Raw genomic sequence first — 27,109 nt, 5'->3', positions numbered from 1 at the left:
CACACACACAGACTCTAAAACTTGTGTCACTGTGGTTTTGTTCTACAGGGTTATTCAGGGGTACCTGGTGTATTTGGAGAAGTAGGAAGTGAGGTATGTGATGTGAATGCAGTCAATATGGCAAAACATTTCTCTACTAAATTAATTTCCTATTCATTTTCAACTCAAATAAGTCAATACATTTGTATTATTTCAGGGTTCTCGCGGAAACATTGGACTTCCAGGTTTGATTGGTAGAATTGGACCACGGGTAAGCTGTGTACATGCACATGTACAGTAAAGAGAAAAAAGCTAAATATATATGATTAGGTGGGGTTAAGTGTTACATGCAGTCACAAGCTTTTGTCTTTAACTTAAATGGTTGCCATTTGAGCAACATAGTAGAGTAGTGGAGACTGGAGACACCAAAAGAGGTTTGAAGTGGTTTTTTTTCATAGACAAGTCATATGGCTTCCCTGGCTGGGACAATACTGGGTTCCTGCAGAGCTGGAGAACTGCACTTTCAGCTTTAGGGTTACGATTGGGGCTTAGATAAGGTTTTAGGTTTAGGTTTGTTTAGGTTTAGGTTAGGAAACAGAGCTTGATTCCCTGTATAGTTACAGTTTACGTAGCTATTTACAGGGAAGGAGGTAATGCTAAGGCCATCCAATGTAAAAAATACTGAAATGTGTGCCAAATAAAAGGAGAGATATCCTCTGTTTGGGTAAACCCTTGTTTTGGGATTTAAAATATTAGGAAGTTTTAGGTCTAAGATTATCTTTACAAATCTATGTTTGAGCCTGTGTTTCAACGCTAGGTGTTAGGTTAAGGTTGGGATTGGGTTAATTGGGGTTAGGTTAGGTTCTACAAATGTGGTTTTAGCAGTGCAGTCTCGGCTCTGCAGGAACCTTCTACTCAGCTGCGATCTTAAAGGACGACTTCACCCATTTTCAACCTATCTTCATTTTAACCATTTAACTATTTTATCATGAGCATTAGTGAGGACCAATTATATGAAGATGGTTTGAAAATGGGTGAAGTCGTCCTTTAACCATTGCTCCATAGAGAACCACTGTTGCATTTTGATAGATGGCCACAGGGTGGCGCCACTGGCCTACAACAGCCACCTATGTCAAATACTGTACATTGCATTGGGGGGAGCTTGTTCTGCAGTCAGTGGAAAAGCAAAAGCAAAATAGTAGTGATGGATGTTTTCTCATTAATAATCCATTGGATGCACATGCTCATAATATGGGTCTGCATTATATGATTATATTTACTACTGACAGTAGTTTGCATTTCAAGGATATTCATGTGGACTCATACAGGTTCAGAAAGGGACAATATCCCCCTCAATAAAATCAAGTTTTAATTTGAATATGAGTTCCATTTGGTTCCATTTTGTACCTTCTCAGAATAAAATTAAATAAATGAATAAATTAGATAATAAATTAAATTCCGGATTCTCTCCTTCATCTCCCTCATAGGGTTTCCCTGGAGACCAAGGACCCCCTGGGCCTTGGTACAATGGTAGTTATGCTATAGGTGAGACCCAAAACCCTCTGATTCTGACTTTGATCAGGTGGTCCAACTTCATTATTTTGTTCTAAAAGTAATCCTACAGAGGCCCTGGGGTTTATAAAATGCTATTGACTGGAGCATGAAGACTGCTTTTTCTACTGCATGTTTGTTTCTGGTGCCCGTTTTAGGTCCCAAAGGGGACAGTGGCTTCCCTGGATTGCCAGGTGGCCCAGGTGACCCTGGGGACATGGGTATGCACGGACCCCCTGGCCTACCTGGCCTACCAGGACTAACAGGTTGGCGTTCCTCCTTTTGTTCAGTTCATTCCAGTACATCACTGTCAGGGTTGTTATTGTTTACTTAATTGAATTGATGACAATTTAAAAAAATATAAAAAAATAAAATAAATTATTTATTTTCAATGCTGATTAACAGATTAAATTAGTTAGCGTTAAGATTGTAACTGAAACTTGTGAATTGTGAAGTGTTTGTGGATTAGAGCTTTAACACTTTGACCTCTCCACACATCGCGGCCTCCTTGCAGATGGTCGACGAGGCGCTCCTGGTCCCAAGGGCTCCAAAGGAGAAGCAGGGACCTTATTCAACAACGAATTTGCCCTTGGTCCTTTTGGCCCAGGACCAAAGGGACATAAAGGATTCCCTGGACGTAAAGGTGTCACAGGTCCCCCTGGCCCCCCAGGTATACTGATACTCTCACAGTCAACATGCGTCAAGGCGTTTTCCATGTTGCTCTGCCAAATGTTACAAATATGGTCTAGAATGCAATAAAGTTATTTTGTGCAGGTGGTTTTGATTGTGATCTTATCATTGTGATGCACTAACCGCAGTCTCTTTCTCTCAATGTGTGTGCGTGTGTGTGTGTGTGTGTGTGTGTGTGTGTGTGTGTGTGTGTGTGTGTGTGTGTGTGTGTGTGTGTGTGTGCGTGTGCGTGTGCGTGCATGTGTGTGGTGTGCATTTGTATGGTGGCATCACACTAGGATGTGGAGGTGAGAAAGCTTTCATTTGCACTCTACCAAGTAGCCAGTTATACTAAAATGATGAAGATTGCACTCATAGACAATGTAAAGCTTTACTGCTGAACTAAATAGAAACACATCACCCTGCATGGATTGTGCCACTCCATGTGTTCATATTAGTGAATAACGTTTCCTGTTTGGACTGTGCTTTATTGTCATTTATTTGGTGCTACAGATTACTACTGTGAAAAAGGAGACCCAGGAGACACTGGTTATCCAGGAGACCCTGGAAATGGGGGACGGAGAGGAATTAAAGGAGTTAAAGGTGCTCAGTGTGTAGTAATGTGTGTATTAGTTAGTTCTTGTTGGTTTTAACGACTCTCTCCAAAGAGTCAGCTATACATAAGTGGACACTGAGCACTACTGCCTCACTGAACTCTGTTATTTCTGTGTGTGTGTGTGTGTGTGTGTGTGTGTGTGTGTGTGTGTGTGTGTGTGTGTGTGTGTGTGTGTGTGTGTGTGTGTGTGTGTGTGTGTGTGTGTGTGTGTGTGTGTGTGTGTGTGTGTGTGTGTGTGTGTGTGTGTGTGTGTGTGCGCGCGTGCGTGGGTGGGTGGGTGCGTGCTCATCTCTGTCCTCCAGGGTGCCCTGGTGCTTGTGAATGTACGCTACTAAAGGGAGAGGGACAGCCTGGCCCACCCGGTTACCCTGGACCTCCAGGATCCAATGGGTTCTCAGGAAGTCAAGGCCAAAAGGGCGATCCAGGAGTGAGAGGAGACATCGGCCCAAGAGGACCAGGAGTAAGACAAGATAAGATAAGATATTGTAAACGATAGAGAATGCATTTGTATAAAGAGTAAAAAGCAAACAAATGTACTTTAAATCTGAAATAATCTGAAAACACAATCTCTAATTAAAACCCCAATTCAATTTAAAACGTATTCCTGACTCCTTCAAATGATCATGAATGCTAGAGGAGTGTTACTATACATGTCTGCAGAAATTAGACAGGAGCAAAGTAAACAAGGTACAATAGTATAATGCCTTTATAAGTGGAATACCTAAACATCTACTGTATAAGAGGTCCTATCCACAGAAAGTGTTTCACTGGGGGGCGCTCCTCCTTCCAGGGCCGAGCATCCCAGCATTTTTGGCAGAGCCTCATGGGTGCTCCATGCTTCAAGTTTCATCCCCCTGGCTGTGTCTGACAACCCTGTCAAATAACGACCTGACTTTGAATCGTTACCACAACCGCGAGACGTCCATGTTTACCGTTATTTCAGCTAGGCTATTAGTGCTAATAACGCAGATGACACAATGTTCGAGGCACAGCAACGGTTGTTAGGTTCGAATATTGCAGGCGTCAATAAACGCTCCATACTCTTAGTAAGAAGCATTCTGGACATGATATCCAAAGTGCTCTTCTGCTCAAAAAAAACTCTTTCTGTGGACATGGCCACTAAGGGCATATTTCATGTATTTTCCAATCATGTATCAAAGTGCTCTTTGCTGCCAGTTTACAGTATAGTGCTTATTGGGAGAGTTAATGGTATGAACTATCAACTGTGCTATAGTATGATTGATGACCTTCCGTTGACATGACAGGGTTACGCAGGAATTCCAGGCCTCAACGGAGGGAAGGGTCAGAAAGGCGACTCACATGCAACGGACCATAAAGGTTATGTTCTGTGAAGTCTTAATCAGCACCTTATCGTCAGTACTATAATGCCCATAGGATTTATAATGTTTTAATCGTGTTCATTTTCTACGCAGGTGTCAAGGGTGACCCTGGAAGCCCTGGGTATGCAGGTCCACATGGAGCTGCGGGCAGCCCAGGACTTCATGGACTCCCTGGTCCAGAAGGAGATGCTGGACCCCCGGTGAGTGTTTTCTCTGTGTGTGTGTGTGTGTGTGTGTGTGTGTGTGTGTGTGTGTGTGTGTGTGTGTGTGTGTGTGTGTGTGTGTGTGTGTGTGTGTGTGTGTGTGTGTGTGTGTGTGTGTGTGTGTGTGTGTGTGTGTGTGTGTGTGTGTGTGTGTGTGTGTGTGTGTGTGTGTGTGTGAGAGAGAGAGTGACAGACCAACATCTTGTATTGTTTCATTGTGACAGGTTGTCATCCTTCTCCAGATGTGAACTGTCATGTTTTCCATGCAGGGTGATGGGTTTGCAGTGTATGGTCCCAAGGGATTCCCTGGAGCTGATGGTCCCAAAGGGTTTCCAGGGCTTGCAGGTTCTCCAGGTCCTGCCGGTGCCCCAGGACCTCAGGGGGCAGCAGGGATCCAGGGAGGTCCAGGTACACCAGGGTTCCCTGGGAATACCGGAAGACCAGGCCCTCCAGGTCAGAGCGATAATTAAGTTGTATTTAGGGTTTCGGTTTAGCGATTGCTAACCTTGTGTTTCTGAGACTTCACGGGTAAGGTTCGAGAATAGCATAGTATTGTTTGTTTTGGCTTTTTGTTTGTGATCTTTTGTGGTAAAAGAGAAGCTGAAAAGGTAAATTAAAACATGGCTTAGTGTAAGTTCACCTGTCCGTAAGGAGGTCATACTGTAAGCAGACATCTCATCACATGAAGTATTCTTGAGCTTGAAATATTTACTGTCTTTGTGTCTACAGGTGAAACTGAGAATTGCTGTCATGATATCCTGCCTGGACCACCTGGACCAAAGGGAGAGCACGGTGTGCCAGGTAAATGTGTATGGTCTGATTATTATGATTCATCATTCATCATTGGATATGCATTCAATAGATTGATGCATGTTTTGATGCATTTCAAACCCATTTTCATAGCTGTAAGAGAAGAGTTAGGTGAAATGGCAGCCAAAACTACCTTATTCGGTAGCACTTTATAATAACTATACACTATAAAGCATTAGTTAAGCATTAGTAAATGCTTAATTCCTCATGAACTCATCATTAGTAAAGCATTATTCATACATTACTAAGCATTAGTAAACACAGTTATAAATGTTGCAACTATACACTATTAAGTATTAGTTAAGCACTAGTAAAACACTTAATCTATCATTAATTCATCATTTGTATAGCATTATTCATACATTACTAAGCATTAGTAAACACAGTTATAAACCTTTCAACTAAACACAATTTACAATTAGTTAAGCATTATTAAGTATTTACTTCATCATGAATTCCTCATTTATATACCAAGTAAGTACTTTATTCATCATGAATTCATCATTTATATAGCATTAATAATACATTAATAAGCGTTTGTAAACACAGTTATAAGCGTTTTTTGCCCATTGATAAGTTTGATAGACTGTTTGATAATACTAATCTTTAAGATATTTCTATCCTCCAAGGAAGTGGGTAGAAAAAAGGTATAGTCAAAAATATTTTATTAACATGGCTAAAATGATTTAAAACCAACATATAGAGAACCAGTCTTCACCAGGGCATATCTTTTTTTTTCACAGAACACCCAGTATATCCCATCTAATACTAATCAATTGTTGTTGTCATTGTCAGGTAATCCAGGTGTACCAGGCATACCAGGCTTGGCAGGGGCTTTTGGCTACCCAGGACCTAAAGGCATAAAAGGAGATGATGGGGGATGGATTGGAGGACCCCCAGGTAAGACCTCTCTGCACAGCTTTTTCACACAGCTATCTATACAGTATGCATAATACATAAATTATAATTGACGACACGCTTGTTGAGAAATATTTCTCAACAACGACCGGCGCACCGCTTATTACATGGCTACATAATACATAAATTAACTAGACAAAGTGCTCCTCGGAGCACAGGTCTCCGCCAGGTCAGGTAGGTTAGTGTGGTCCAGCAATGTTCGGAATTCACCAATCAGGCTGGAATGTGAAAAATCGGACGGATCCGTCTTGATCACTTGACTAAAGAGATAATATATACCGATTTGCGTGATGTTTGGACAACATTTGTAATATGATTTGTTTTTTGTTGCAAAAATCGGCCTCCTGGTGGCGCTATAATAGGGCAATGTAGAAAGGGTGGCATTTGTTCTTCATCGTAGTGCAGCATTTTGTTCCAAACGAGCCACTCCTGCAAAAACTTTAGATGTCAATCTAAGCCAATCAGGATGGAATATGAAAAATCAAACAGATCCGTCTTGATCACATGATTATAGAGATCATGTGTACTGATTTGCGTGAAATTTGAATAAAATCTGAAATATGTTTTACATAAATCGTCCTCCTGGTGGCGCTATAAAAGGCATATGTGAAAAATGCAGGGCAGAGGTTTTTCCTTGGCCTCTAGGGAGAGCGCATACAAAGTTTTACACTGATCGGTGCAGTTATAGGTAAAAACACGAATCGGCCTGTTACAGTGCCACCATGAGGCTGATTTGAAATTTTTTCCTCTGCCGAGTGAGAATGTACGTGCAAAATGTCACGGAAATTGCAAGCTGATTTGAGGCATTGTGTGCAAAGCGGAGCACTCGTGCAAACTTTGGAAGCCATTCTTAGACAATCAGGATGTAATATGAAAAATCTGAAAGACCTGTTTCGTTTAATGACTATAGAGATACTGGGTACCGATTTGTTTGACATTTGGATAAAATCTGTAGAACTACTTGCAAAAAGCGGCCTCCTATAACAGGCCCATGTGAAAAATTTGGGGCAGAATTTCTGAATTGGCATCCAGGGAGTGTGTGTGCACAGTTTCTCTGCGATCAAGCCAACGGTGCCGGAGATTAGCTGCTCACAGACGGACAGACAGACGGACGGACGGACAGACAGGGTACAAAACATACTCTCTCGCCATGCCTTTCGGCCTGGCGGAGACAATAAATTGACCCAAAAGTAACAACAAAACGAAGAAGTGTGTGTGTAATGTGTGTTGTAAGTGTTTTGCTTATGGTAATGAAATTATTCCATAAGTCGCCTCGGAAAACAATGAAGTGTTGATCAAATAGAATACATTTTGGTCACTGCATTATCTATTTCTCGCTTCAAATGTTTTCAAAAACATTCTTGAGAGCAATGTTTAGCTGTACATGACAGTGCGTTTGTTTACATGGCTGCCGTGTTGGATACAGCATCAAATCAAGCAGCGCAGCGGGTGCTCTGAGTCTTTGATTAGACAGCGGTGTGTTATTGAGCTCATCTGTCATTATCCAGAAATAACACACTGCTGAATTCAGTGATTGACCAATTAGAATCAAGCATTCAACCAAGCTGTGTAATAAGAGTATATATACGTTTCCCAGAGGTACATTTTCTAACTGGACGTATACATATTTGCAGACAATTTGAGTGATTCCCAGTCCGTTTCATTGCCTGTATTAATTGTCATAGGACCAAGAGGTTATCCTGGAGACCCAGGTGACCCTGGCGACTCTGGAAGTGGTCTGGATGGACCTCCAGGCTCTCCTGGGATACAAGGCCCCCCAGGGAGGAAGGGTGAACCAGGAGATCCCCGTGATGCCAGGCCTGGCACTCCCGGAGAACCTGGCTACCCTGGGGCTCCAGGGAGGAAAGGATTCCCTGGCATTTCTGGAAACCCAGGCTTACCAGGTTCATGTCCTTAACATTTACACGCGCACACACACAAAATGTTCTTCTATGGACAGATTACAGATTATTTTATTGAACTTTTCTTTAAAGGCAAGTTTGTAAAACAAAATAAAATTGACTGATAAAGACCCTCAGCTCAGAAGCACCGACTGCAGGAACACTAACTGTATAACGATGTGCTCCCAGGAGGACAGGGTCTACCAGGCGGACCGGGCCCGAAAGGAGAAGCAGGATCTTTTGGTGACCCCGGCTTCACTGGTCCTCCCGGACCACCTTGTACTGAGTGTGAATTGAAAGGGCCCACAGGCCCACCTGGACCTCAAGGAAACCGAGGACAAAACGGAAGACCAGGTGAGCATGTGGGAACAGAGGACAAACCACTGCTACAAAACACAGTGGTGACAAGGCTCAAAGGACTATATCGTCGCTGTCCGACGGGAACCAGCTAACTCCATTTTAATTTTTTCATATTTCTTTCATAAATCAACGCTATTGAACACCCTTTTACGTCTGTGTAAAAAAGTATTAAAAAGCGCTTCTGACAAAACCTCCCCACTCCATTGGATCCTCAAACTGTCAAACCAACCAACTCCGCCCCTCTCCACTGCGCGCTGCTGCCGTCAGTGCCGTGCCTCAGCGCACATAGAGAGGACAGAGGCAGAGCTAGTGCGGAGCACGCAGCAGATAAACAAACTAAACGGCACGGTTTTTCCCCCGTAGTCTGTTAAAACTATGCAGTGTACCTGTTTATCAAGCTTAGCACTGACGCTAATGAAAACAAGTAATTCTATATCTAAAATCTATGAAGTGAAAAAAAAACTACTGGCTTGATTGCCATGACATTTGTAATAATAATAATAATAATAATAAATAATTGAATTCTTCATCACCCTGTCCCAATTCTGGTATTAATATATTTTTTATTTTGCTACCAGAATGGTAGCATTAGTCTGTTCAAATCACAGGGTGTAGTGATGTCTTGTTATTATTTTGCACAGGTTACCATGGTCAGAGGGGTTTTAGGGGAGATATGGGTCAACCAGGTCATGGACTGAGGGGGCCAAAAGGTCTTCGTGGCCCACCTGGATTATCATTATCAACTGGATCCATAGGCCCCAGTGGATCACCTGGAGACCCTGGGTTTGCAGGCCAACCAGGAAACAAAGGTAAGACACTGCCTTTCTTAACCCTCTATACTTGCTAAACTAATACTTAATTGACTGGGGTCTACGGTTAAAGTTGTTAGTTAACCAGTTGGACACAGAATAAAGCGCAATGAGAGAATATTTATAGATATTTGTCTTTTACAAGCTAAAAGAGTAATAGCATTGACCTGGAAGAGGCCGGACAAACCAAGCATTGCACAGTGGTTCAGGGAACTGTCTTTATGTCTACCCCTGGAGAAAATCACACTATTCTCAAGGACAAACAAGAGTTGTTTCAGGAGGTGTGGGGTCGTTTTATACAATATATGGAAAACAATAATCTGTCACATTTAATGGAAGAATCTGGAGAGGGAGAGAGACTAGTGCTGATGTTATTGTCATTGTGTGTTGTCCTTTTGTTATTTTGTGATTGTCTTGTAATGTTTAAATGTAATTGTCCATATTGTTTTCTGTAATGTAATGTCATGTAATGCTGTAATGTTGTGTGGAAAAAGAAAAAAATCAATACATATATTGTTGGGGGAAAAAAATAGTTGTTAGTTAACACATCAACTGCTAGGTATTAATTCATTCATTAATCTGCCACTTCCAGCGTTTTTACCTTATTTTCCCAACCCACGATGTGGACACAATGTAAACAAAAGCTGTCTGGGGGGGGAGGACGAGGGTCTCTTCTATCTACCGGGGGGGAAAAAAATGTTTAACCGCAATCTTCCGTTCTTTAGTTATTGTCAGTTGAAAATAGCTTCTTTTCACCAAAAACGCAATCTGGGAAAATAAATCAGAGATAAATGTATTTTTATACATTGCAGCGGACTGGGTGATTTTTTTTTTAAATGACGTCATTTCCTGGTCTATTCTTCTCTGGAAGTCAAAGCAGCATTCATAGGTCGGTGAAGAGCGCCCTCTAGCGTAAATCACAGAAGAAAAAAAAAAGATGACGTAGATCTACATCCATGGCAGTCAAGCGTTGGATTTGAGATGACGTAGATCTACGTCAGTGGCAGTCAATGTGTTATTATTATTGAAATGTTTTTATTGATTTTTCAAGACATACACGTAACAACATATAACAAACTACACAACACCACAGACACTAGTACACAATATCAAGAGAATGAAAAAAAAGAAAGAAAAAAAAGAAAGAAAGATGAAAGAAAAATCAGTAAAACAGCAAAATCAAATAACTGGGAAGAAAGGGGGAAGGGAGTGGGGGGGGAGAAAGGCAAATGGCTATACTACAATGGCTATATTGCAACAGTGGAATACACCTCCTCAAAATATGACAGGAACGGTTGCCAGACTCTAGTATACTTCTGAGTGGAGCCTCTGATTGTATATTTAAGCTGTTCAAGTTTTAAATGTGACATAACATCCGCCTTTTTTCCAACTGAACAATATCAGTCGTCTAGCAAGTAAAGAGGAGAAGGCTATAGCTTCAGCTTGGTGATTCGCTATTGGTGTTCCCTGTGGGAGAACACCGAACAATGCAGTCACTGGATTGGGGTCTATAGTTGCCCTACACATATATGAAAAGGTAAATACCTCCGTCCAGAATGTAGTCAGTCTAGGGCACGACCAAAACATGTGGCTAAGGGTAGCTGGGTCCTGATTACACCTAACACAGGCTGGATCTAAATTGGGATAGAAAGTCGCTAGTCTACTTGGGGATAGATGCAACCTGTGTAAAACCTTGAATTGTATCAACCCATGTCTTATGCAAATTGAAGATGAATGTACCAGTGAAACTGCCGACTGCCAAATTGAAACGGGCAGATCCATCCCTAGCTCTTCCTCCCAAGCCCTTGCTACATGATTAAGCGACGGGGAAGCTACCCTCTGGATGCTGTCATATACCCTAGAAACTATGCCCCTGCCTCCCGGGTCCCAGCTCAAGCACTCGTCCACCCAGGTACCTTGTGGAGTTGCCAGGGAAAAGTGTCTTATGATAAAACTGCGTACTTGTAGATATTTAAAGAAGCTCGATTGTGGAATATCAAAATCCCTCTTCAACTGCTCAAAATAAATGAAGTGTCCCTCTTTAAAGAGGTCCTTCACACACTTAATTCCCCTCCTATACCAAAGCTGTGGCAGTCAATGTGTTAAAGTTAAAAAAAATCTGTGTATTTATATTTTCACAAATGTTCTGAGGACAGGACGCTGGGACTATGTAGTCAACATGCCATCTGGTCATCATCTCCCACCAGTGGTGGAAAGTAACTAAGTACATTTACTTAAGTACTGTACTTTACTTGAGTAGTTCCAACAATTTCCAATACTTTTATTTCAAAGGCAAATATTGTACTTTTACTCCACTACATTTACTTGAAAACTTTAGTTACTAGTTACTTTTCAGATATAAACTATGATATAATGAAACATACATTAACCACTTTAGCCCTATTTTATACATACTGTAGGCTATTTGAAAATAGCCGATCTACAAGCTCACAACACGTCGCATCGCGACGCGTTGTGAGCTTGTAGATCTGCTATTTTCAAATATGTAGTACTTTTACTTTTGGTACTTTAAGTACATTTTGATGCCAATACTTTTGTACTTTTAGTCAAGTAAATTTTGAATTCTGGACTTTTACTTGTAACAGAGTATTTTTATATTGCAGTATTGGTACTTTTACTTAAAGGCATACTAGGTAACGTTTTCAACAAAACTAAAGTTAAATTGTATATCTTTTGTGAGTGGCAAAAGTTTCACAACACCCACTCCATGAATTTCACCCCCGGAAGCCATTTATTTATATATTTTATATTGAACGTGGACTGGGGGGACTTTCCCGGGGAAATGACGTCATCTGGCCGGAAAACGGAGGTGGAAATGCACTGGTTTCCTGTTTGGCCAGGAACTACCGCAACGGTTTCCTGTTTGGCCAGGAACTATCGCGCTAATAACAAAAATGAACCTCACGCTGATTTTAAGAGAATGTAGGATTAGAAGATCGAAAAAGAACAGAAAAAGAAAGCACAGCTCATGGTAACTAATGCTCCACTGGCTAAGAGAAACGATCCGTAGATAGTATAAAACAATTAAAAGATCGCTTTTTGAAACGCTTCCGGCTTCCGGTGAAAACGAATGGAATTCTGGGTAATCGAGGACTATGGAAATTGTATGCAGTGACGGTAGTGACCAGCAGAGGTTGCTAAAAATCGTTAGTTGTGAATTTGCATTGTACAACTTTAAGTAAAGAATTTGAGTACTTTTTCCACCACTGTCAACATGCCATCTGGTCATCATCTCCCACTGAGTCTTCTTGTTTGAAATCAGAACGTCTCTTTGTTTTCTGTCTGCCCAGGTGGACGGGGGCTTCCTGGAAGGGCTGGAGCCAGAGGTTTGCCAGGTCGCCCTGGACCTAATGGACCCAGTGGGAGGCAGGGCGAGAGAGGTCTTAGTGCGCGGCCTGGTGACACGGGAGACCCGGGACCGCCTGGTTCCAAAGGTAACTCTACACACATCTGTTCTCCAATAGTTAGGGGCCCTGTGTAGTTAGTCCTAACTATGGCTTGAAACGGTTTGACTGGAATTTACATTGACCAGTTATCCATCCATAAACAAGTCTTGTCCACCATATACAGTATCATGACTTAGGAACAGGATCCAAACAACATGAACAATAGAAGGATATATTTATTTTGTGAAACAGATCTTCATTTGACTACTGTAACTTTGTTTAAAATATTGTTTTATTGTGAAGCACAGGATAAAGATATACATTTTCAATTCAGACACTTCCCTATTTCCAAAAACAAACAGACATGCACACAAAATAAACTGGTACAATGAAAATAATACAATGTCAAAATGTACATATGGGTTGAATTCTTATAACTGTTCACAACCTAGGCTGCCTTTATATTTCCAAATCGACTACTGTAACTTTGAAAACAGAATGCCCCACAAAGCCTTTTCAAACTTCATTCAATAACCTCTAAACAACACTAGCATAGCTTGTGGTCACCTTTTTTTTCCCAGAATGTAAAATGTATCTGTCTACTAGACAGATAGTTACATACTGTATGAATAAGAGAGGCAAAACTATTACAACTGAGGCCAAGTGTATACTGAAACGTCTTTGATCTTTTCAATTACTGCATTGCACTTTCACTCATTCATCACAATTCTGTTGCCCATTCAGGTCGTCCTGGTCCAGCAGGACCACCAGGGATGCCACCGCCAACTGTACTACTACCTATACCTGGATTTCCAGGACCGCGTGGACCACCTGGCTACCCGGGACCCCAAGGTAACAGACGGGATAAGATAAGATAGAAAATGAGTGGTATTCCCCTTTAAACCTTATTTTATACCTTGGCGTAGGATGGTTTAGTGTGAAAATAGACGATTTATATGCGCATTGCATCGTGACACGCTGTGAGCTGAAGCGCTGGTACAGAGCGGTTCAGTCCCGCCTCTCTCTTATTGGTTGGCGGAGCTTTGAAGTGACATCGATGAGCTCTACCCTTCAGACCAGTGTTGATTTTGACATCAAATTTTATTTAGTTTTAGTCATATTTTCAGAGCACAACCAACCAAAAAATTACTTGTCTTTTAGTTCTACTGAGTCTCTTCTCCACTAGTCCCTCCATAACATTTCAGTCTAGGTTTTATTTGTTGATGAATTTGTCAATATATTTAGTCTTAGTTTTAGTCATCGTAGCTTAGTTTTTATTTAGTTTTCGTCAGTGAAAAAAGGTAATCGACGACCATTTTTCGTCATAGTTTTAGTCGACGAAATCAACACTGCTTCAGACAAATACATTTTTTCAACTTGAGAACATGAAACAGGTCATGGGCCCCTGTGTTGGGTCACGAGTTCTGAAAGTGCTAGCTTTTGAGAGGACACTTTTGGCGACTATCAGTTTTTCTTTTAATCATGGAAACTTCATCAATAACATTTGAAATATTTTTGTCTTTAACAGGCTTCAGGGGGCCAAGAGGACCACGAGGTGACTCAGGGCATGATGGAGTGCGTGGTTTATTTGGATATAAGGGCCAACCGGGTCTTCCAGGCCGGCCAGGGATGTTCGGCACTCCTGGACCCCCAGGACAGAAAGGATTCACCGGACCACGCGGATACCCTGGACAACCTGGAGAACTGGTATTATGTCATATTGTCTTCTTGTGTCAAGAAAAGGACACATCAAGGAGCAGTTCTTTAAACCCTATCATAAAGTTGCCTAAAGGTCTTAAATACTGAGGTCTTGTACCTTTGCAGACTCAGTGTAGTGGCTTTAATCTATATAAATTACAGTATCCCAGTCAACAAATGGAGTAAAATAGTTGTAAAGTGATTATTCCTGTTTCAGGGGGACCCAGGGGCTTCAGGACCTCATGGTAACCCAGGACATCCTGGATTATCAGGGGCTAAAGGTGAGGCACAAAAGACCAGTAACAGCTGACAAAGGTTCTTCTTAATCCTGATTCCTGGTTTAAGGACAATGACCAATAAATCCATGCAGGGAATGTAGTGAGATCTAAAGACATACAGTATTGACGTTTGACAGAACGTTATTAGCAATAAACCTGCAGACTGAATGAGTGCTCCAGTATCGTTCTTTGGGTAGTCTATTTGAAGCGCCCAGGTAAACATTTTTAAATACATATATACTCTATGAATAAGAGAGGCAAAATTATTACGACACAGGTCATATACCAAAACGTCTTTGATCTTTTCAATTACTGTATTGCACTTTATTGCACTAGCAGTATGAGAGAAAATTCTACCCTCTCATTTAAGATTTCTGGGGAGGCCAGTCATTTGGATCTACTGTAATGTAAAAATAGAACGTGCTCACTAGAGCACAGTCCACCACCAAAGACAAGAACTACTGCCTAAAGGGTTTAACCAAAGTTACTGAAAGTACCAGACCTACAGGAAGTTCCGGTGGGTAGGACATAGAGGTGTAACAATATAGTAACTGCATCGAAAAATCGTTTTGAATTTTCAACGATCTACTATATCGATATGCAAACAGCTAAATATCGGATCGTTTGACTTTGTATCGTATCGAATCGTTTTGCAATGCAAATAATCGTATCGAATCGTTCTGCAATGCAAATAATCAATTATATCAATACTAAGTACCTTTAAGAAGAAAAAAAGAGAAAGAGGGGTTTATATCCAGTATCCAGGTATTTATTTTTCACACAGAATTTTTGCGTAAATAAATAGTTACTATATCGATTTTAAATCATTGAATCGAATCGTTCTAAATTAACCTGTCCTGTATCGTTCATGTATCGTATCGACTAAATCACTGAATCGAAACGTATCGTATCATTCTAAATTAACCTGTATCGTTCATGTATCGTATCGACAACCAAGTATCGTGATACGTATCGAATCGTTGTTAAAACGTATCGTTACACCCCTAGTAGGACAACTTGTACTTCCCCTCTGCCAGTTAGGCATTTTCAGCAGTAGTTATTATTTCCTACAGCTCCTCATGAGATGGAGATACAACTGGGAACGAGGTTACGTGGCAGCAGTTTGTCTATATACGTTTTGTCTACTGGTGCCAGTTCTTCCTTCTTGACCCCATGGTAAACGTGTACATTGATTTACCAACCCTTTTGGTCAATAAGTGTGAAAGGTTAATCGATTCTTCCTTGGCCTACAACCAACCTTTTCACCAAGTTTTGTGCAAAACCGACAGACAGACAAACAGATGGTGAAACAACGGTGAAAACGTAATCTTCTTGGCGCAGGTAATTACTGATCAGAACACAATGTAATGATTCAACCACTTTTCCAGGTGACCTAGGCGAATCATTTGGACAGCCTGGTCCACAAGGGCCCAAAGGGGAGCCAGGAGACAGCGGAGGCACAAGTGAGCTTATTACCTTTACTTAACCAGGAAAACGAAACAAATTCTTAACTTAAAATATATATTTTTTTCTTTTCTATCACTATGTTCACCTCTGAGGTTATGACAGTGCATGTCACACTGTTGATTACTGTTTCACATGAATCAAGAATGAAATGTCACAAAGCTAGATGCATGTACACACAGAATCCCATGACACAAAAGGTGCTCACGCACGCTCTGTCCACCGCCAAGTAGGCCTGACCTCGACTAAGTCGACTAGTCGACTGGTTAGTCGCGGGGGGTCCGAGTCGACTGCGTGTCTCTTAGTCGAATCTAGTCGAGAAAGAATGGGCCAAAAATGTTTTAAATTGTTTTTTGGCCAAGTCTACACCTGCAACCACACGTAACTTCCACTTTATTCTTCTTATTCCTCGTCTTTGTATTGGCATTGTTTGTGTTGGAGCGCCTCAGTGCGGCTGCAGAGTTCATGTGCAACCTCTTCCAGAGAGAGATAGAGACACTAGAAACTCTGCTGGAGACACAAAACAAACTGTGTAGACTTGGCCCTTTGAAATAAAATGTATTTTGGCCATAATTATTTAATTTTTTTTGCATCAGTCGACTGCCAGTCGACTATTGGCAATTAGTCGCTAATTAGATTTGACTAAACAAATCCTTAGTCGGGGACAGGCCTAGCGCCAAGTAATGTGATGACGCATGGGAATGATTGAGTGCGTTGAAACTTGACACTCAAAATCTTGCCACTATGTTACAAAATAAATGTTTTTTTTTACCATTAATACACAATAGCAGTCAGAATAAGGTCAAAGTGGAAGTTTTGAGTGGTGCTCTATGCCAGGTTTTGGTTTCAATAGGAATGAATGGTTTGTTACGCCGTGTGTTTTGACGCTGATCATATGTGTTTAACACTATTACATTCATATTCTAGTTAATGAATTAGAACAGATGTTTGTTTTTACTGTTTTATGCTGACTAATCTTTTGTTGTTCATGTTTTGCATGTTCGTGTCTATTCATGATTGTGCATGTCACTTGCACATTTCCCTTCATCCAGAATGTGATGGTGAGTTATCAGAATAGGGACCAAAATAAACATTGATAATTGAAAGCTAGCTACATTCTTATAGCACTGCACATAGGCCTACATCAAGCGTGGATGACCCCAGGACCAATCGCATGATCTCTTTCGTCCTTACAATTGATATCATATTCTGGTACAATATACAGTATACTAATGCAATTTGAGCAATGCCGAAAACTGTAACAAATGCTGAGCCATCATTCTTTTCCTATCCCTCTAGCACCTGTTGGGCTGCCCGGTGAGCCAGGGAACCCTGGACACAGTGGAATCCCTGGATATATAGGACAACCAGGGATTCCTGGCAACCAAGGAAGGCCTGGAGGACCAGGTAATATCTAAAGCCTGATTTAGACTTAAGGTGAAAACATGCTCCTTCCAGAACGGTCTCAGAACTTTTTTCGAAGAACTCCTGCACCCACAGATGTCCTGACATTCTGTTTGGAAAACCTGTCCGAAGCGAAGGAAGGAGACTTCGGAGCATGTATTGCAAGATAGACGATCTAAAAAGCGTTGTGATATGACTCTTTGTGAGCATGTAGATCTGCTATGATCGCATGGGGCACATCATATGAAGGAGTATCTAGGTATAATGACTATAATCATGGAACTGATGTCCTGAATTTACTTTTTTTTATGTACTGAATTTCACCTCAATGTAAGAAATATACTGTATATGATTCGTTCTATCTATATTAATGAATATTCGGAACTCTCACCTCAGCACTGGTTCTCAAAGTGGGAACCAGGGACCCCCAGGGATCCTTCAGGGGGTTCCCCAGAAAAATGAGGAACAATTTAATCCTATTTTGTAAAACGCTTTAACCCAATTTTGTACTTCGGCTATCACAATGCAGTACAATCCAGTATAATCTGTATTGTCAGACTGATGTGCTCAGAGGCACTGTCCAGGGTGCTGAAGATAGAGGATGATTGTCCATGGGATCAAGCACAGCTCTCGCAGACGGGTTGAGAACACACCACCATTGACTTAATCTGAGCAATTTGTCTGCACCTACTGTATGTTCAGCTCTATATATTCAGGGCAATGTTGCTGTGATTCATTACATTACAATATGTGATGTTCTGGAGTGCTATTAGTCAAAACAGCTTATTATTTCAGTTATTGTTTTGCTAACTTCCTGTGTGTTCCTGTGTGTTCGTGTATGCGCGTGCGCGCTCTCGTGTGTGTGTGTGTGTGTGTGTGTGTGTGTGTGTGTGTGTGTGTGTGTGTGTGTGTGTGTGTGTGTGTGTGTGTGTGTGTGTGTGTGTGTGTGTGTGTGTGTGTGTGAGAGCAGGACTGCCTGGTCCTCAGGGTACACCAGGTCGTCCAGGTTTTCCAGGTACTCCAGGTGACCGTCTTGACCGTCAAGGACCACCTGGTCCAGATGGCCCTCCTGGACCTCGAGGTACTAAGACACACAGAGGCGTACAACCCTAGGATACTGTATGTCATCTCTTAGATTTCAACTACATGTTTTTAAATAGCTTTTCATTGTATTTATTCCATTGTACTGTATGTATTTGATTAATTCCTACCATATATTATTTAATTCCAGCCATGGCTGCTGCCATGACAATATTAATTTAAAGGTAGGGTTAGTGATTTTCTTTGGTTAAAGGTAGGGTAAGTGATTTACTTTGATTAAAATAAGTGTTAAATAGCTCTATATTGTGATAGTACTCATTGCTATAGAGTGTTTGTTCAGTAAAAGGAGTCTCCCATGTCTCTCCAGCTCTTTATTAAATAGAAAATGCATTTTCAGTGCTGTGTCCTGATTGGCTTAAATGTTGTCACCTACCTGAAAATGTTTACTAAAGAGCTGGAGAGACTCCTGTGACCGAAAAATAAATTACCAAAAGATTACCAAACTAGAAAAAGTGCTCCTCGGAGCACAGGTCTCCGCCAGGTCAGGTAGGTTATTGTGGGCCAACAATGTTCGGAATTCGCCAATCAGGATGGAATATGAAAAATCGGACAGAACCATCTTGATCACTTGACTATAGAGATAATGGGTACCGATTTGCATGATGATTGGACAACATTTGTAGGACTAATACAAAAAAGAAAAGTGTTGAAAAAATCGGCCTCCTGGTGGCGCTATAATAGGGCAATGTTAAAGGGTGGAATTTTGTTCTTCAACATAGTGCGAATGTGCGTGCAAAGTGTCACCTCAATCGGACGCTGCGTTCATGATTTGTGGCATTTTGTTCAAAACAGGCCACTTCTGCAAACTTTAGATGTCAATGTTAGCCAATCAGGATGAAATATGAAATATATAACAGTTCCATCTTGATCACATGACTATAGAGATCATGTGTACCGATTTGTGTGAGATTTGGATAAAATCTGAAGGCTTAATATCCAAAAATGTGTTTTACATAAGTGGGCCTCCTGGTGGCGCTATAAAAGGCAAATGTGAAAAATGCAGGGCAGATGTTTTTCCTTGGCCTCTAGGGAGTGTGCGTGCAAAGTTTCATGCAGATCGGTGCAGTTATAGTTAAAAACACAAATCAGCCTTTTATAGCGCCACCATGAGGCTGATTTGAAATATGTCAAGTGCCATTTGTTTCTCGGCGTAGTGGGAATGTGTTTGTGAAATTTCACGGAAATCGCAAGCTCTGTTCATGATTTGAGGCATTTTGTTCAAAACGGACCAATCCTGCAAATTTTGGAAGCCAACCTTAGCCAATGAGGATGGAAAATGGGGAATCGGACAGATCCGTGTTGATCACATGACTATAGAGATACTGTGTAGCGATTTGCATGACGTTAAGATAAAATCTGTAGGAGTAATATAAAAAAATTGGTTTTGCACAAATCGGCCTCCAGGTGGCGCTATAACAGGCCCATGTGAAAAATTTGAGGCAGAGGTTCTGAATTGGCATCCAGGGAGTGTGTGTGCACAGTTTGGCAGCGACCGGGCCAACGGTGCCGGAGATTAGCTGGTAACACACAGACAGGACGGACGGACGGACGGACGGACGGACAGGGGCGAAAACATACTCTCTCGCCATGCCTTTCGGCCTGGCGGAGACAAAAATATCACTTACCTTACCTTTAAAATCACTGTTAAAGTTTGGGAAATCCAATACAAAAAATAACGCCATGACCCACGGCTAGTGGGAGTGACATCAGGACTTCAGGAATCTCCTCAGCAGCCAAGGGCAATAAATCCAGCAGAAATAAAATCTGTTAACCCATTAAGACCTGAGGCCGCTTCTAAACATTTTCTAAATCCTAACAGTTTTTTGGAAAAAAATGAAAAATAATAATTTTCACGATTTTTCAAAAATAGCAGATCTACAAGCTCGTAGCGCGGCACTCGCTATGAGCTTGTATATCTGCTATTTTTGAATAGCCTAAAGAAATCTAAAAGTGACACAGATGCGTTCCAGGTATTAATGGGTTAATATGCAAGCAAAATAGAAGATACAAGCTGTGCTTCTCTTTATATTGTGTTCAATGAGCAAACGGTAAATGGAGACAGGAGATCACCAGTTCTACTGAAAAAGGCAACTCAGTGAGGGTAAGAACACTCACTGAGTTGCTTGTTTATGTGACATATTTGTGCTGTCATCATAGGGGTCCATGGACCACCAGGTCTGGATGGACTGAATGGGCTGACAGGCCCCAAAGGGATGAAAGGAGATGGTAGAGGTACAGTAAGGGTCGGGGAGTTATATTATTTGTACACTACAGTATTTGCAGTTTGAAAGGTACCCTGTTTTAATTACTAAACGTTCTTGTCAAACCACAAGCGATTGTGTCCCAGTGTAAGTGTGCTAACTAATTAGACTTGATTTGACTTAAACACTTTCAATCTGGTATTCCTACTTTGGGGATGTCATTACAGGTGGACATTTTCTAAATTGATCACCAATTTGTGAAAATGTTGAAATATTTTCAAAAACACCCAATCTACTGTAAAGCTAAGCCCAAACGTGTCACGGTGCAACACGTTGTGAACTTGTAGATCGTCTATTTTTTATTCCATTGTACAACGAAGTGTTTAATATGCAAAGCACAATATTTGAAGAACATCAGTATGAATGTAACATAATGCAAGTAGAATAGAATAGAATAGACAATTTATATGTACTTATATGTCCAGGACTAGACCCAGGCCCACCGGGTCCACCTGGTTTTCCTGGGGGCAAAGGTCAACGTGGACGCCCTGGACCAGGAGGTAACACCTACCCTGGATCCAAAGGCCCCAGGGGCCTGCCAGGCTACCCAGGTACTGTATAGCATTATTATAATCATGTATCAAATATATAAAGACACTTTTGAGCATCTGAAGGTTTTGTTATTTTTATGGAAACACATGATTTTACTTACAGACCAGACCTTATATGAGGATATGGCTTCATATTGTCGCACTCATTTAGCTTTACTCTCCTTTTTGGGTGGTGAAACCGCCCCTATATGTGAGGTTTGGATATTTGCACACCAAATCCTGCGCTGTGATTGGCCACAAATGTACCCCCCTAACACGGTGCATAGCCAGCACCGTGATTGGCCAATCACAGTCTATTCAGGACTGTGATTGGCTAGGGAAACATGACACATGTGCATAGCCCTATAAATAGGACCATAACTTTAAAAAAAACATAAATTTGTTTTTTTTAAGTTATGGTTTCTTCCATCACTTCTTCCATCACTTCTTCCATCACTGTGATGACCACTGTGACCACACCGCCCACTTCACACTGGGTGTGATTTTTTCTTTGTTTTAATATTTTACTCTCCTGGACATGTTGACAGGTTAAATGTTACTTATAGGCATGTAACGATTTAGCGTAAATCTATTCAAATCAATTCAAACTGGTGACAATTTAAATTGATTTAATACAAAAAATTGCGTGATGCAAACGTAAAGAAAAGAGAAGAAAATACGGGATCTTTGTAAGAGAATGGATAACTGCATTGATAAGAGGATAAGAGAAAACTCAGTATTGTAAAAAAGAAAAAATCATATTGTGAACCTAGTATCGTGATTCGAATCGTATCGTGAGTTGAGTGAATCGTTACATGCCTAGTTGTTTATTTTAATTGCTCTCTCAGGTGCCCCAGGCTATCCCGGAGAACCTGGCTCGCCAGGCAGAGAATGCGGCAGGGTAGAGAAAGGCCCCAGTGGAGACCCAGGATACGAGGGCCCCCCCGGACCCCCAGGTCTGCGCAGTAAAACCCTCAGTGTTAATATAACTCTTACGTTTGTACACTTTCAGAGTTACATAAGGATTCATTAAACCTGAGGTTTTTAAATGTTTGCCTTTGTGTGTTGTTTTTGTGTCTGTATACCTTTACATAATCATATTGGAGTATATGAATTAGAATTCATTATTTAATTATTATTTTAAAAAATGTAATAAAAGGTTGGTCACAAAAAAGAATTCATTATTTAATAAGAATATCTATGTCTGTACATGTGTGCTTGTGTGAAGGTCTTCCCGGTGCACCAGGCCCTCCAGGTAATATCAATATCTCCTACGGGGACCCAGGACCACCTGGCTTCCCTGGATTACCAGGTCGTAAGGGAGAGAGAGGCCACCCGGGACCGCCTGGATTCACAAATTTCCTAGGCTTTACAGGACCTAAAGGTACACATACAGTACATGCAGAAACCTCCTATCTCCATATTCTAACTTTTCACACAAACGCACCAAAAGTAGCAGATCCAGAAGCTCAAAACGCGGCGTGAAGCAACGCGTGTTGAGCTTGTCGATCTGCTACTTTTGCTATTCTTGAATTTGATTCCTGAAAAGTAACAGTTTTGGACATAATGAGGTTTTCACCCGACAGAGACGATTATGTTTTTGTTTTCAGCCTTATTTACCCACTTTCAACAAAGTAAAGTGAAAGTACCTCAAATTGTACTTAAGTACAGCACTTGAGTAAATGTGCTTCATTACTTTACAACACTACTTTATTTTGACAGGTGAAAGGGGTCCTTTGGGTCCCAGAGGTTCTGAAGGACGCAGAGGTCAAAGAGGTCACCCTGGATTTAGCGGCCCCAAAGGAGATAAAGGCTTTTCTGGAGAAAGGGGTGAGTGGTGCCGCTTTGGGAAAAATATTGTGACAAAGATATTAAAGATATTTTAAGGGACATAAATGAACATGTTGTGCAGATTCATTATTCACCATAAGTGTTGTAACGCCAGGGATTCGAACCCGGGTCATCCACGTGGAATGCCAACACCTTAACCACTAGCGTAAAGGGGATTTCCCCCTTGACCAGGGGAGATATTAAGCATTTGTTCATCAGTATCTGAGCCACCACTACTACTACACATGGAAAGCACTGGATGATACATTACCAACTTCTTAAAGCATGTGCATATGTTTGTGACTCTGTATACATTGTGTATTAACCAGTTAAACCCTATAGTTATATGAAGATGACGGGAGTCCCACAGTTGTCTATACCGTACTAGGCCCCCTCTTATTTTTCCTCCACACTAATTTCCTATACACTAAATCTCTTCCCCAAAAATAGCCAATGTGCTCTTTTCAACGAATGTTTACCCCAGAATAGGGATGCTAGGGTTCAGGTGGTTATTATACACAATTGTAGGTCTGTTATGATAGTTTAACTTGTGCGTTTCCCCAGGTGTCAGAGGTCTCCCAGGAGATACAGTGATCACCGATCCGCAGCCCGTCCCGCCCGGACGAACCGGGCCACCTGGTACTCCAGGACCTGATGGTTACCCTGGCGGCCAGGGTTATGCAGGGATTCCAGGTCCTAAAGGTGAGACAGTAAATGTGTGTGTGTTTGTCTGTGTGTCTGCGTGTGCGTGTGCGTGTGTGTGTGTGTGTGTGTGTGTGTGTGTGTGCGTGTGCGTGTGCGTGTGCGTGTGTGTGTGTCTGCGTTGTGAAGGAACTTATTCGATTATATGAACAATTTTGCACAGCGTGCTTTGAGTATTCAGAAAAGTACTATATAAGTCAGAATGTATTTTTATAATTTTCATGCTCAGTTGTGTGTGTTTTTGTCTTATGTCTTTGCGTGTGTGTTTATCTTTATGTCAGGTTTGAAGGGTTCTATGGGTTCTGGAGGCCACTCTGGGACAACAGGACGCCCTGGTGTTGATGGTTCTGTTGGAGACCCGGGAAACAATGGTCCACGTGGATTTATTGGTGCTGAGGGTGAGACATCATAAGATAAACCTTAATTGATCCACATGGGAAAATTCAGGTGTCAAGAACCAAACCAAGATTCAGTATATAAGGATAGAAAGATAAATGTTTAAAGAATTAATCAATTTGATTATACATCTTGCACTGGGTTTAACTGAGTTATATTCTGTCAATAAATCCTATGTTACAATTGGCATACGGGAGGACCGGTGGGCGAGCGGACGGACCTCTGACATCACGCTCATATCACACGTACCTCTGACGTCACGCTCATGTCACCATGACGCAGCCATAACCATAAGGAGTTCCCAATGCAGAGCCCAAATATGGAGTTTGTTGTCTAACATCAATGTGTCATCATGGCATCAGCAAACAAATCAGTCAGCTCCATATATGGGCACAAAAGGGGGCATGCCCCCTTTTGAACAGGATCTATAGACAATAATGAATATTTAATAAAGAGAGTTGCAGATGGCTCATGTCTATTTGACTGAGAAGTCATTCTCAAAAACCTGTTTTGAATGATCAATAATTTGGTTAGATATGATGAATATGTAGCAGCCCAAACAATATTACAGTAATTAATATGGGGGGAAATTAAGCTATAATAAAGAGTTTAATAAAGAATTAGACGAAGGATGAACCATTGGACAGATTTTTCTTAATATACCAAGCATCTTCATAGACCTCATACATACAGTATCAATCTGTTTCTAGTTTAAATGATCATCTATAATGACACTTATCTTTTGGGATTTTTTTGTTTATATTACAAAAAATCAAGCTTGTTAGTATACCCCCCCCACGGACCCCTGGGTACTGGGCAAAATGAGTTAATTTAGCGTCACAATTATTTTAACCACTTTAACCATGTGAACCTTTGTGCCACACTATGAGCTTATAGTGTATAATGTATAGTGTTAACCGTCCTTCAAATGTGAGGACATAGGGAGACATTTTCCTATTCACCTGTTTCCTAGGCTGTGTGTTTTCCACTTCCTGTCGATTTCATTGGCTATCATTGGTCATCTGACCAGTTTCATTGGATTTCATTGGATCAAATCGACAGGAAGTGGAAAACACAGCCTAGGAAACAGGTGAATATATAATAATATATATAATACAGTAATACATGTGTGTCCTGAACCCCCCCTTGTTTTATAAACTTTCCAATGTGTGCATTTGCTTCACTGAAATCACCAAACTAAGGATGAAAACGATATTTGGGGCAAGGTCCTTTCAATGAAGGTTCGGAGAACAAACCCCATGTCTACCCACTTGAATAGCACCCCTATTCTGGGCATGTCATAATAGGCGAACATTCAGCAAAAATAAGCGACCTTTTGGTAAAATGTTCGCAGATCTACAAGGTCACAACGCGTCTCAAACGCTTTCAGCTTTTAAATAGGTTCTCCTGGAGAAGCGCCAGTCAACGTGGCGTGGCAAGGGCCTGCCTCATGTCTGTCAGGCTGGTCGAGGTAGAACACATCGAGGTGATCTCACCTTACTGGGTGATCTATGCCCCCCCCACTTCAGCTTTTTCAACTCCCCAAGGGCTAGTCGGGGAGGAGGTTTAGCCACAATTTTTAAGGATACTTTTAAATGCAGATGCCTTCCAGTGGAGGTATACTCAACTTTTGAAGTCCAACTCCTGAAAATCGATGTCACCATCCCCATCCTGTGTGCCTTGGTCTATCGGCCTCCAAAATCCAAAGGCAATTTTATAGAGGAATTTTCGGACCTACTATCTTTTATGGCATCCCGCTCTGATAGACTGTTGATTTTAGGTGACACAAATATCCATGTCTGTTGCCCCGAAAAACCCATGGTTAAAGAGTTTCTCCAGATTGTGGATTCTTTTAATCTCACACAGTCAGTTTCAGGTCCAACACACAAGTACGGCCACACTCTAGACCTTGTGCTCTCGGCTGGCCTTTCCATATCCGTCACTGATATAAACAGCACTGGCGTCTCTGATCACCTACTCATACATTTTGAAGCTATGCTGTCCTGCACTACCTCTGCTCCCCCTCAAGCCCTTTCCCTCACTCGTTGTATTAACTCATCGACAGCTACTAATTTCTCAAATTCATTCACGCTCACCCACTCACCTCTCATATCTGATGCCATCACCTCTTGCACGGATGCTGAATCCTTAGTTACACTCTTCAACTCCACCTGCACTGACACTCTGGACTGTGTAGCTCCTCAAAAACTCACTAGAAAAAAGTCTGACACTACTGGCACCCCCTGGCTAAACGACACCAACCGCACTCTCAGAAAAGCCTGTAGAAGTGCGGAAAGAAGATGGAAGAAGGACAAACTACAGGTCTCCTATGACATTCTCAGAAATTGCCTTAAGGCCTACCAAGCATCCGTAAAGTCAGCTAAATCCCAATATTATGCAGATCTAATAAATAAAAATGCCCACAGACCACAAATATTATTCAATACAATCAACTCCATCTTAAACCCTGTTTCATCTGCCACCACTACCCCAGCCCCAAGCGCAGCGTCCTGTGAGTCCTTTCTGAAGTTCTTCCTGGACAAAATAAACAACATCAGATCATCCATATCACCCCCAGTCTCAACTCTCTCAACAATAAGCCACTCAGTCAACCATCTCCACCATTTTCAGCCAGTGTCATCCGCCCTTCTGTCTGAAGTGGTCTCCCACCTGAAATCCACTTTCAGTCCTTCTGACATCATCCCCTCCCGCCTCTTTAAGGAGGTTTTTGACACCATCTGCCCCCTCACCCTGGCAATCATAAATAGCTGTCTTGGAACTGGAGTTGTCCCCTCCAGTTTCAAACATGCTACCGTTCAACCTCTCCTAAAAAAAGCAAATCTAGACCCTAGTGACCACAATAATTTCAGACCCATCTCCAA

General features: G+C 41.5%; 1 protein-coding gene across 1 annotated transcript in view; it reads left to right on the top strand.

Moving 5' to 3' along the window:
* LOC308094312 (uncharacterized protein) overlaps positions 1 to 27,109 on the top strand; it is a 56,825-nt gene that overhangs the window by 22,571 nt on the left and 7,145 nt on the right. The window contains exons 16-44 of the mRNA XM_080440882.1: positions 49 to 93; positions 197 to 250; positions 1,467 to 1,524; positions 1,689 to 1,796; positions 2,045 to 2,200; positions 2,713 to 2,802; positions 3,118 to 3,275; positions 4,081 to 4,153; positions 4,249 to 4,355; positions 4,628 to 4,811; positions 5,088 to 5,159; positions 5,964 to 6,068; positions 7,772 to 7,990; positions 8,177 to 8,341; positions 8,989 to 9,156; positions 12,468 to 12,611; positions 13,308 to 13,415; positions 14,092 to 14,270; positions 14,479 to 14,542; positions 15,928 to 16,002; positions 17,303 to 17,410; positions 18,378 to 18,488; positions 20,666 to 20,740; positions 21,195 to 21,320; positions 22,148 to 22,255; positions 22,528 to 22,683; positions 23,022 to 23,129; positions 23,694 to 23,831; positions 24,113 to 24,229. Of these exons, the coding sequence (XP_080297008.1) occupies positions 49 to 93; positions 197 to 250; positions 1,467 to 1,524; positions 1,689 to 1,796; positions 2,045 to 2,200; positions 2,713 to 2,802; positions 3,118 to 3,275; positions 4,081 to 4,153; positions 4,249 to 4,355; positions 4,628 to 4,811; positions 5,088 to 5,159; positions 5,964 to 6,068; positions 7,772 to 7,990; positions 8,177 to 8,341; positions 8,989 to 9,156; positions 12,468 to 12,611; positions 13,308 to 13,415; positions 14,092 to 14,270; positions 14,479 to 14,542; positions 15,928 to 16,002; positions 17,303 to 17,410; positions 18,378 to 18,488; positions 20,666 to 20,740; positions 21,195 to 21,320; positions 22,148 to 22,255; positions 22,528 to 22,683; positions 23,022 to 23,129; positions 23,694 to 23,831; positions 24,113 to 24,229 (3,379 nt within the window). The remainder of the gene's footprint in view (positions 1 to 48; positions 94 to 196; positions 251 to 1,466; positions 1,525 to 1,688; positions 1,797 to 2,044; positions 2,201 to 2,712; positions 2,803 to 3,117; positions 3,276 to 4,080; positions 4,154 to 4,248; positions 4,356 to 4,627; positions 4,812 to 5,087; positions 5,160 to 5,963; positions 6,069 to 7,771; positions 7,991 to 8,176; positions 8,342 to 8,988; positions 9,157 to 12,467; positions 12,612 to 13,307; positions 13,416 to 14,091; positions 14,271 to 14,478; positions 14,543 to 15,927; positions 16,003 to 17,302; positions 17,411 to 18,377; positions 18,489 to 20,665; positions 20,741 to 21,194; positions 21,321 to 22,147; positions 22,256 to 22,527; positions 22,684 to 23,021; positions 23,130 to 23,693; positions 23,832 to 24,112; positions 24,230 to 27,109) is intronic.

Source organism: Gymnoscopelus braueri, assembly GCF_963280865.1.
Source record: "Gymnoscopelus braueri genome assembly, chromosome: 10".
NCBI lineage: Eukaryota > Metazoa > Chordata > Actinopteri > Myctophiformes > Myctophidae > Gymnoscopelus > Gymnoscopelus braueri.
The sequence above is the reverse complement of the archived record's forward strand: the minus strand, read 5'-3'. Positions and strand labels throughout refer to the sequence as shown.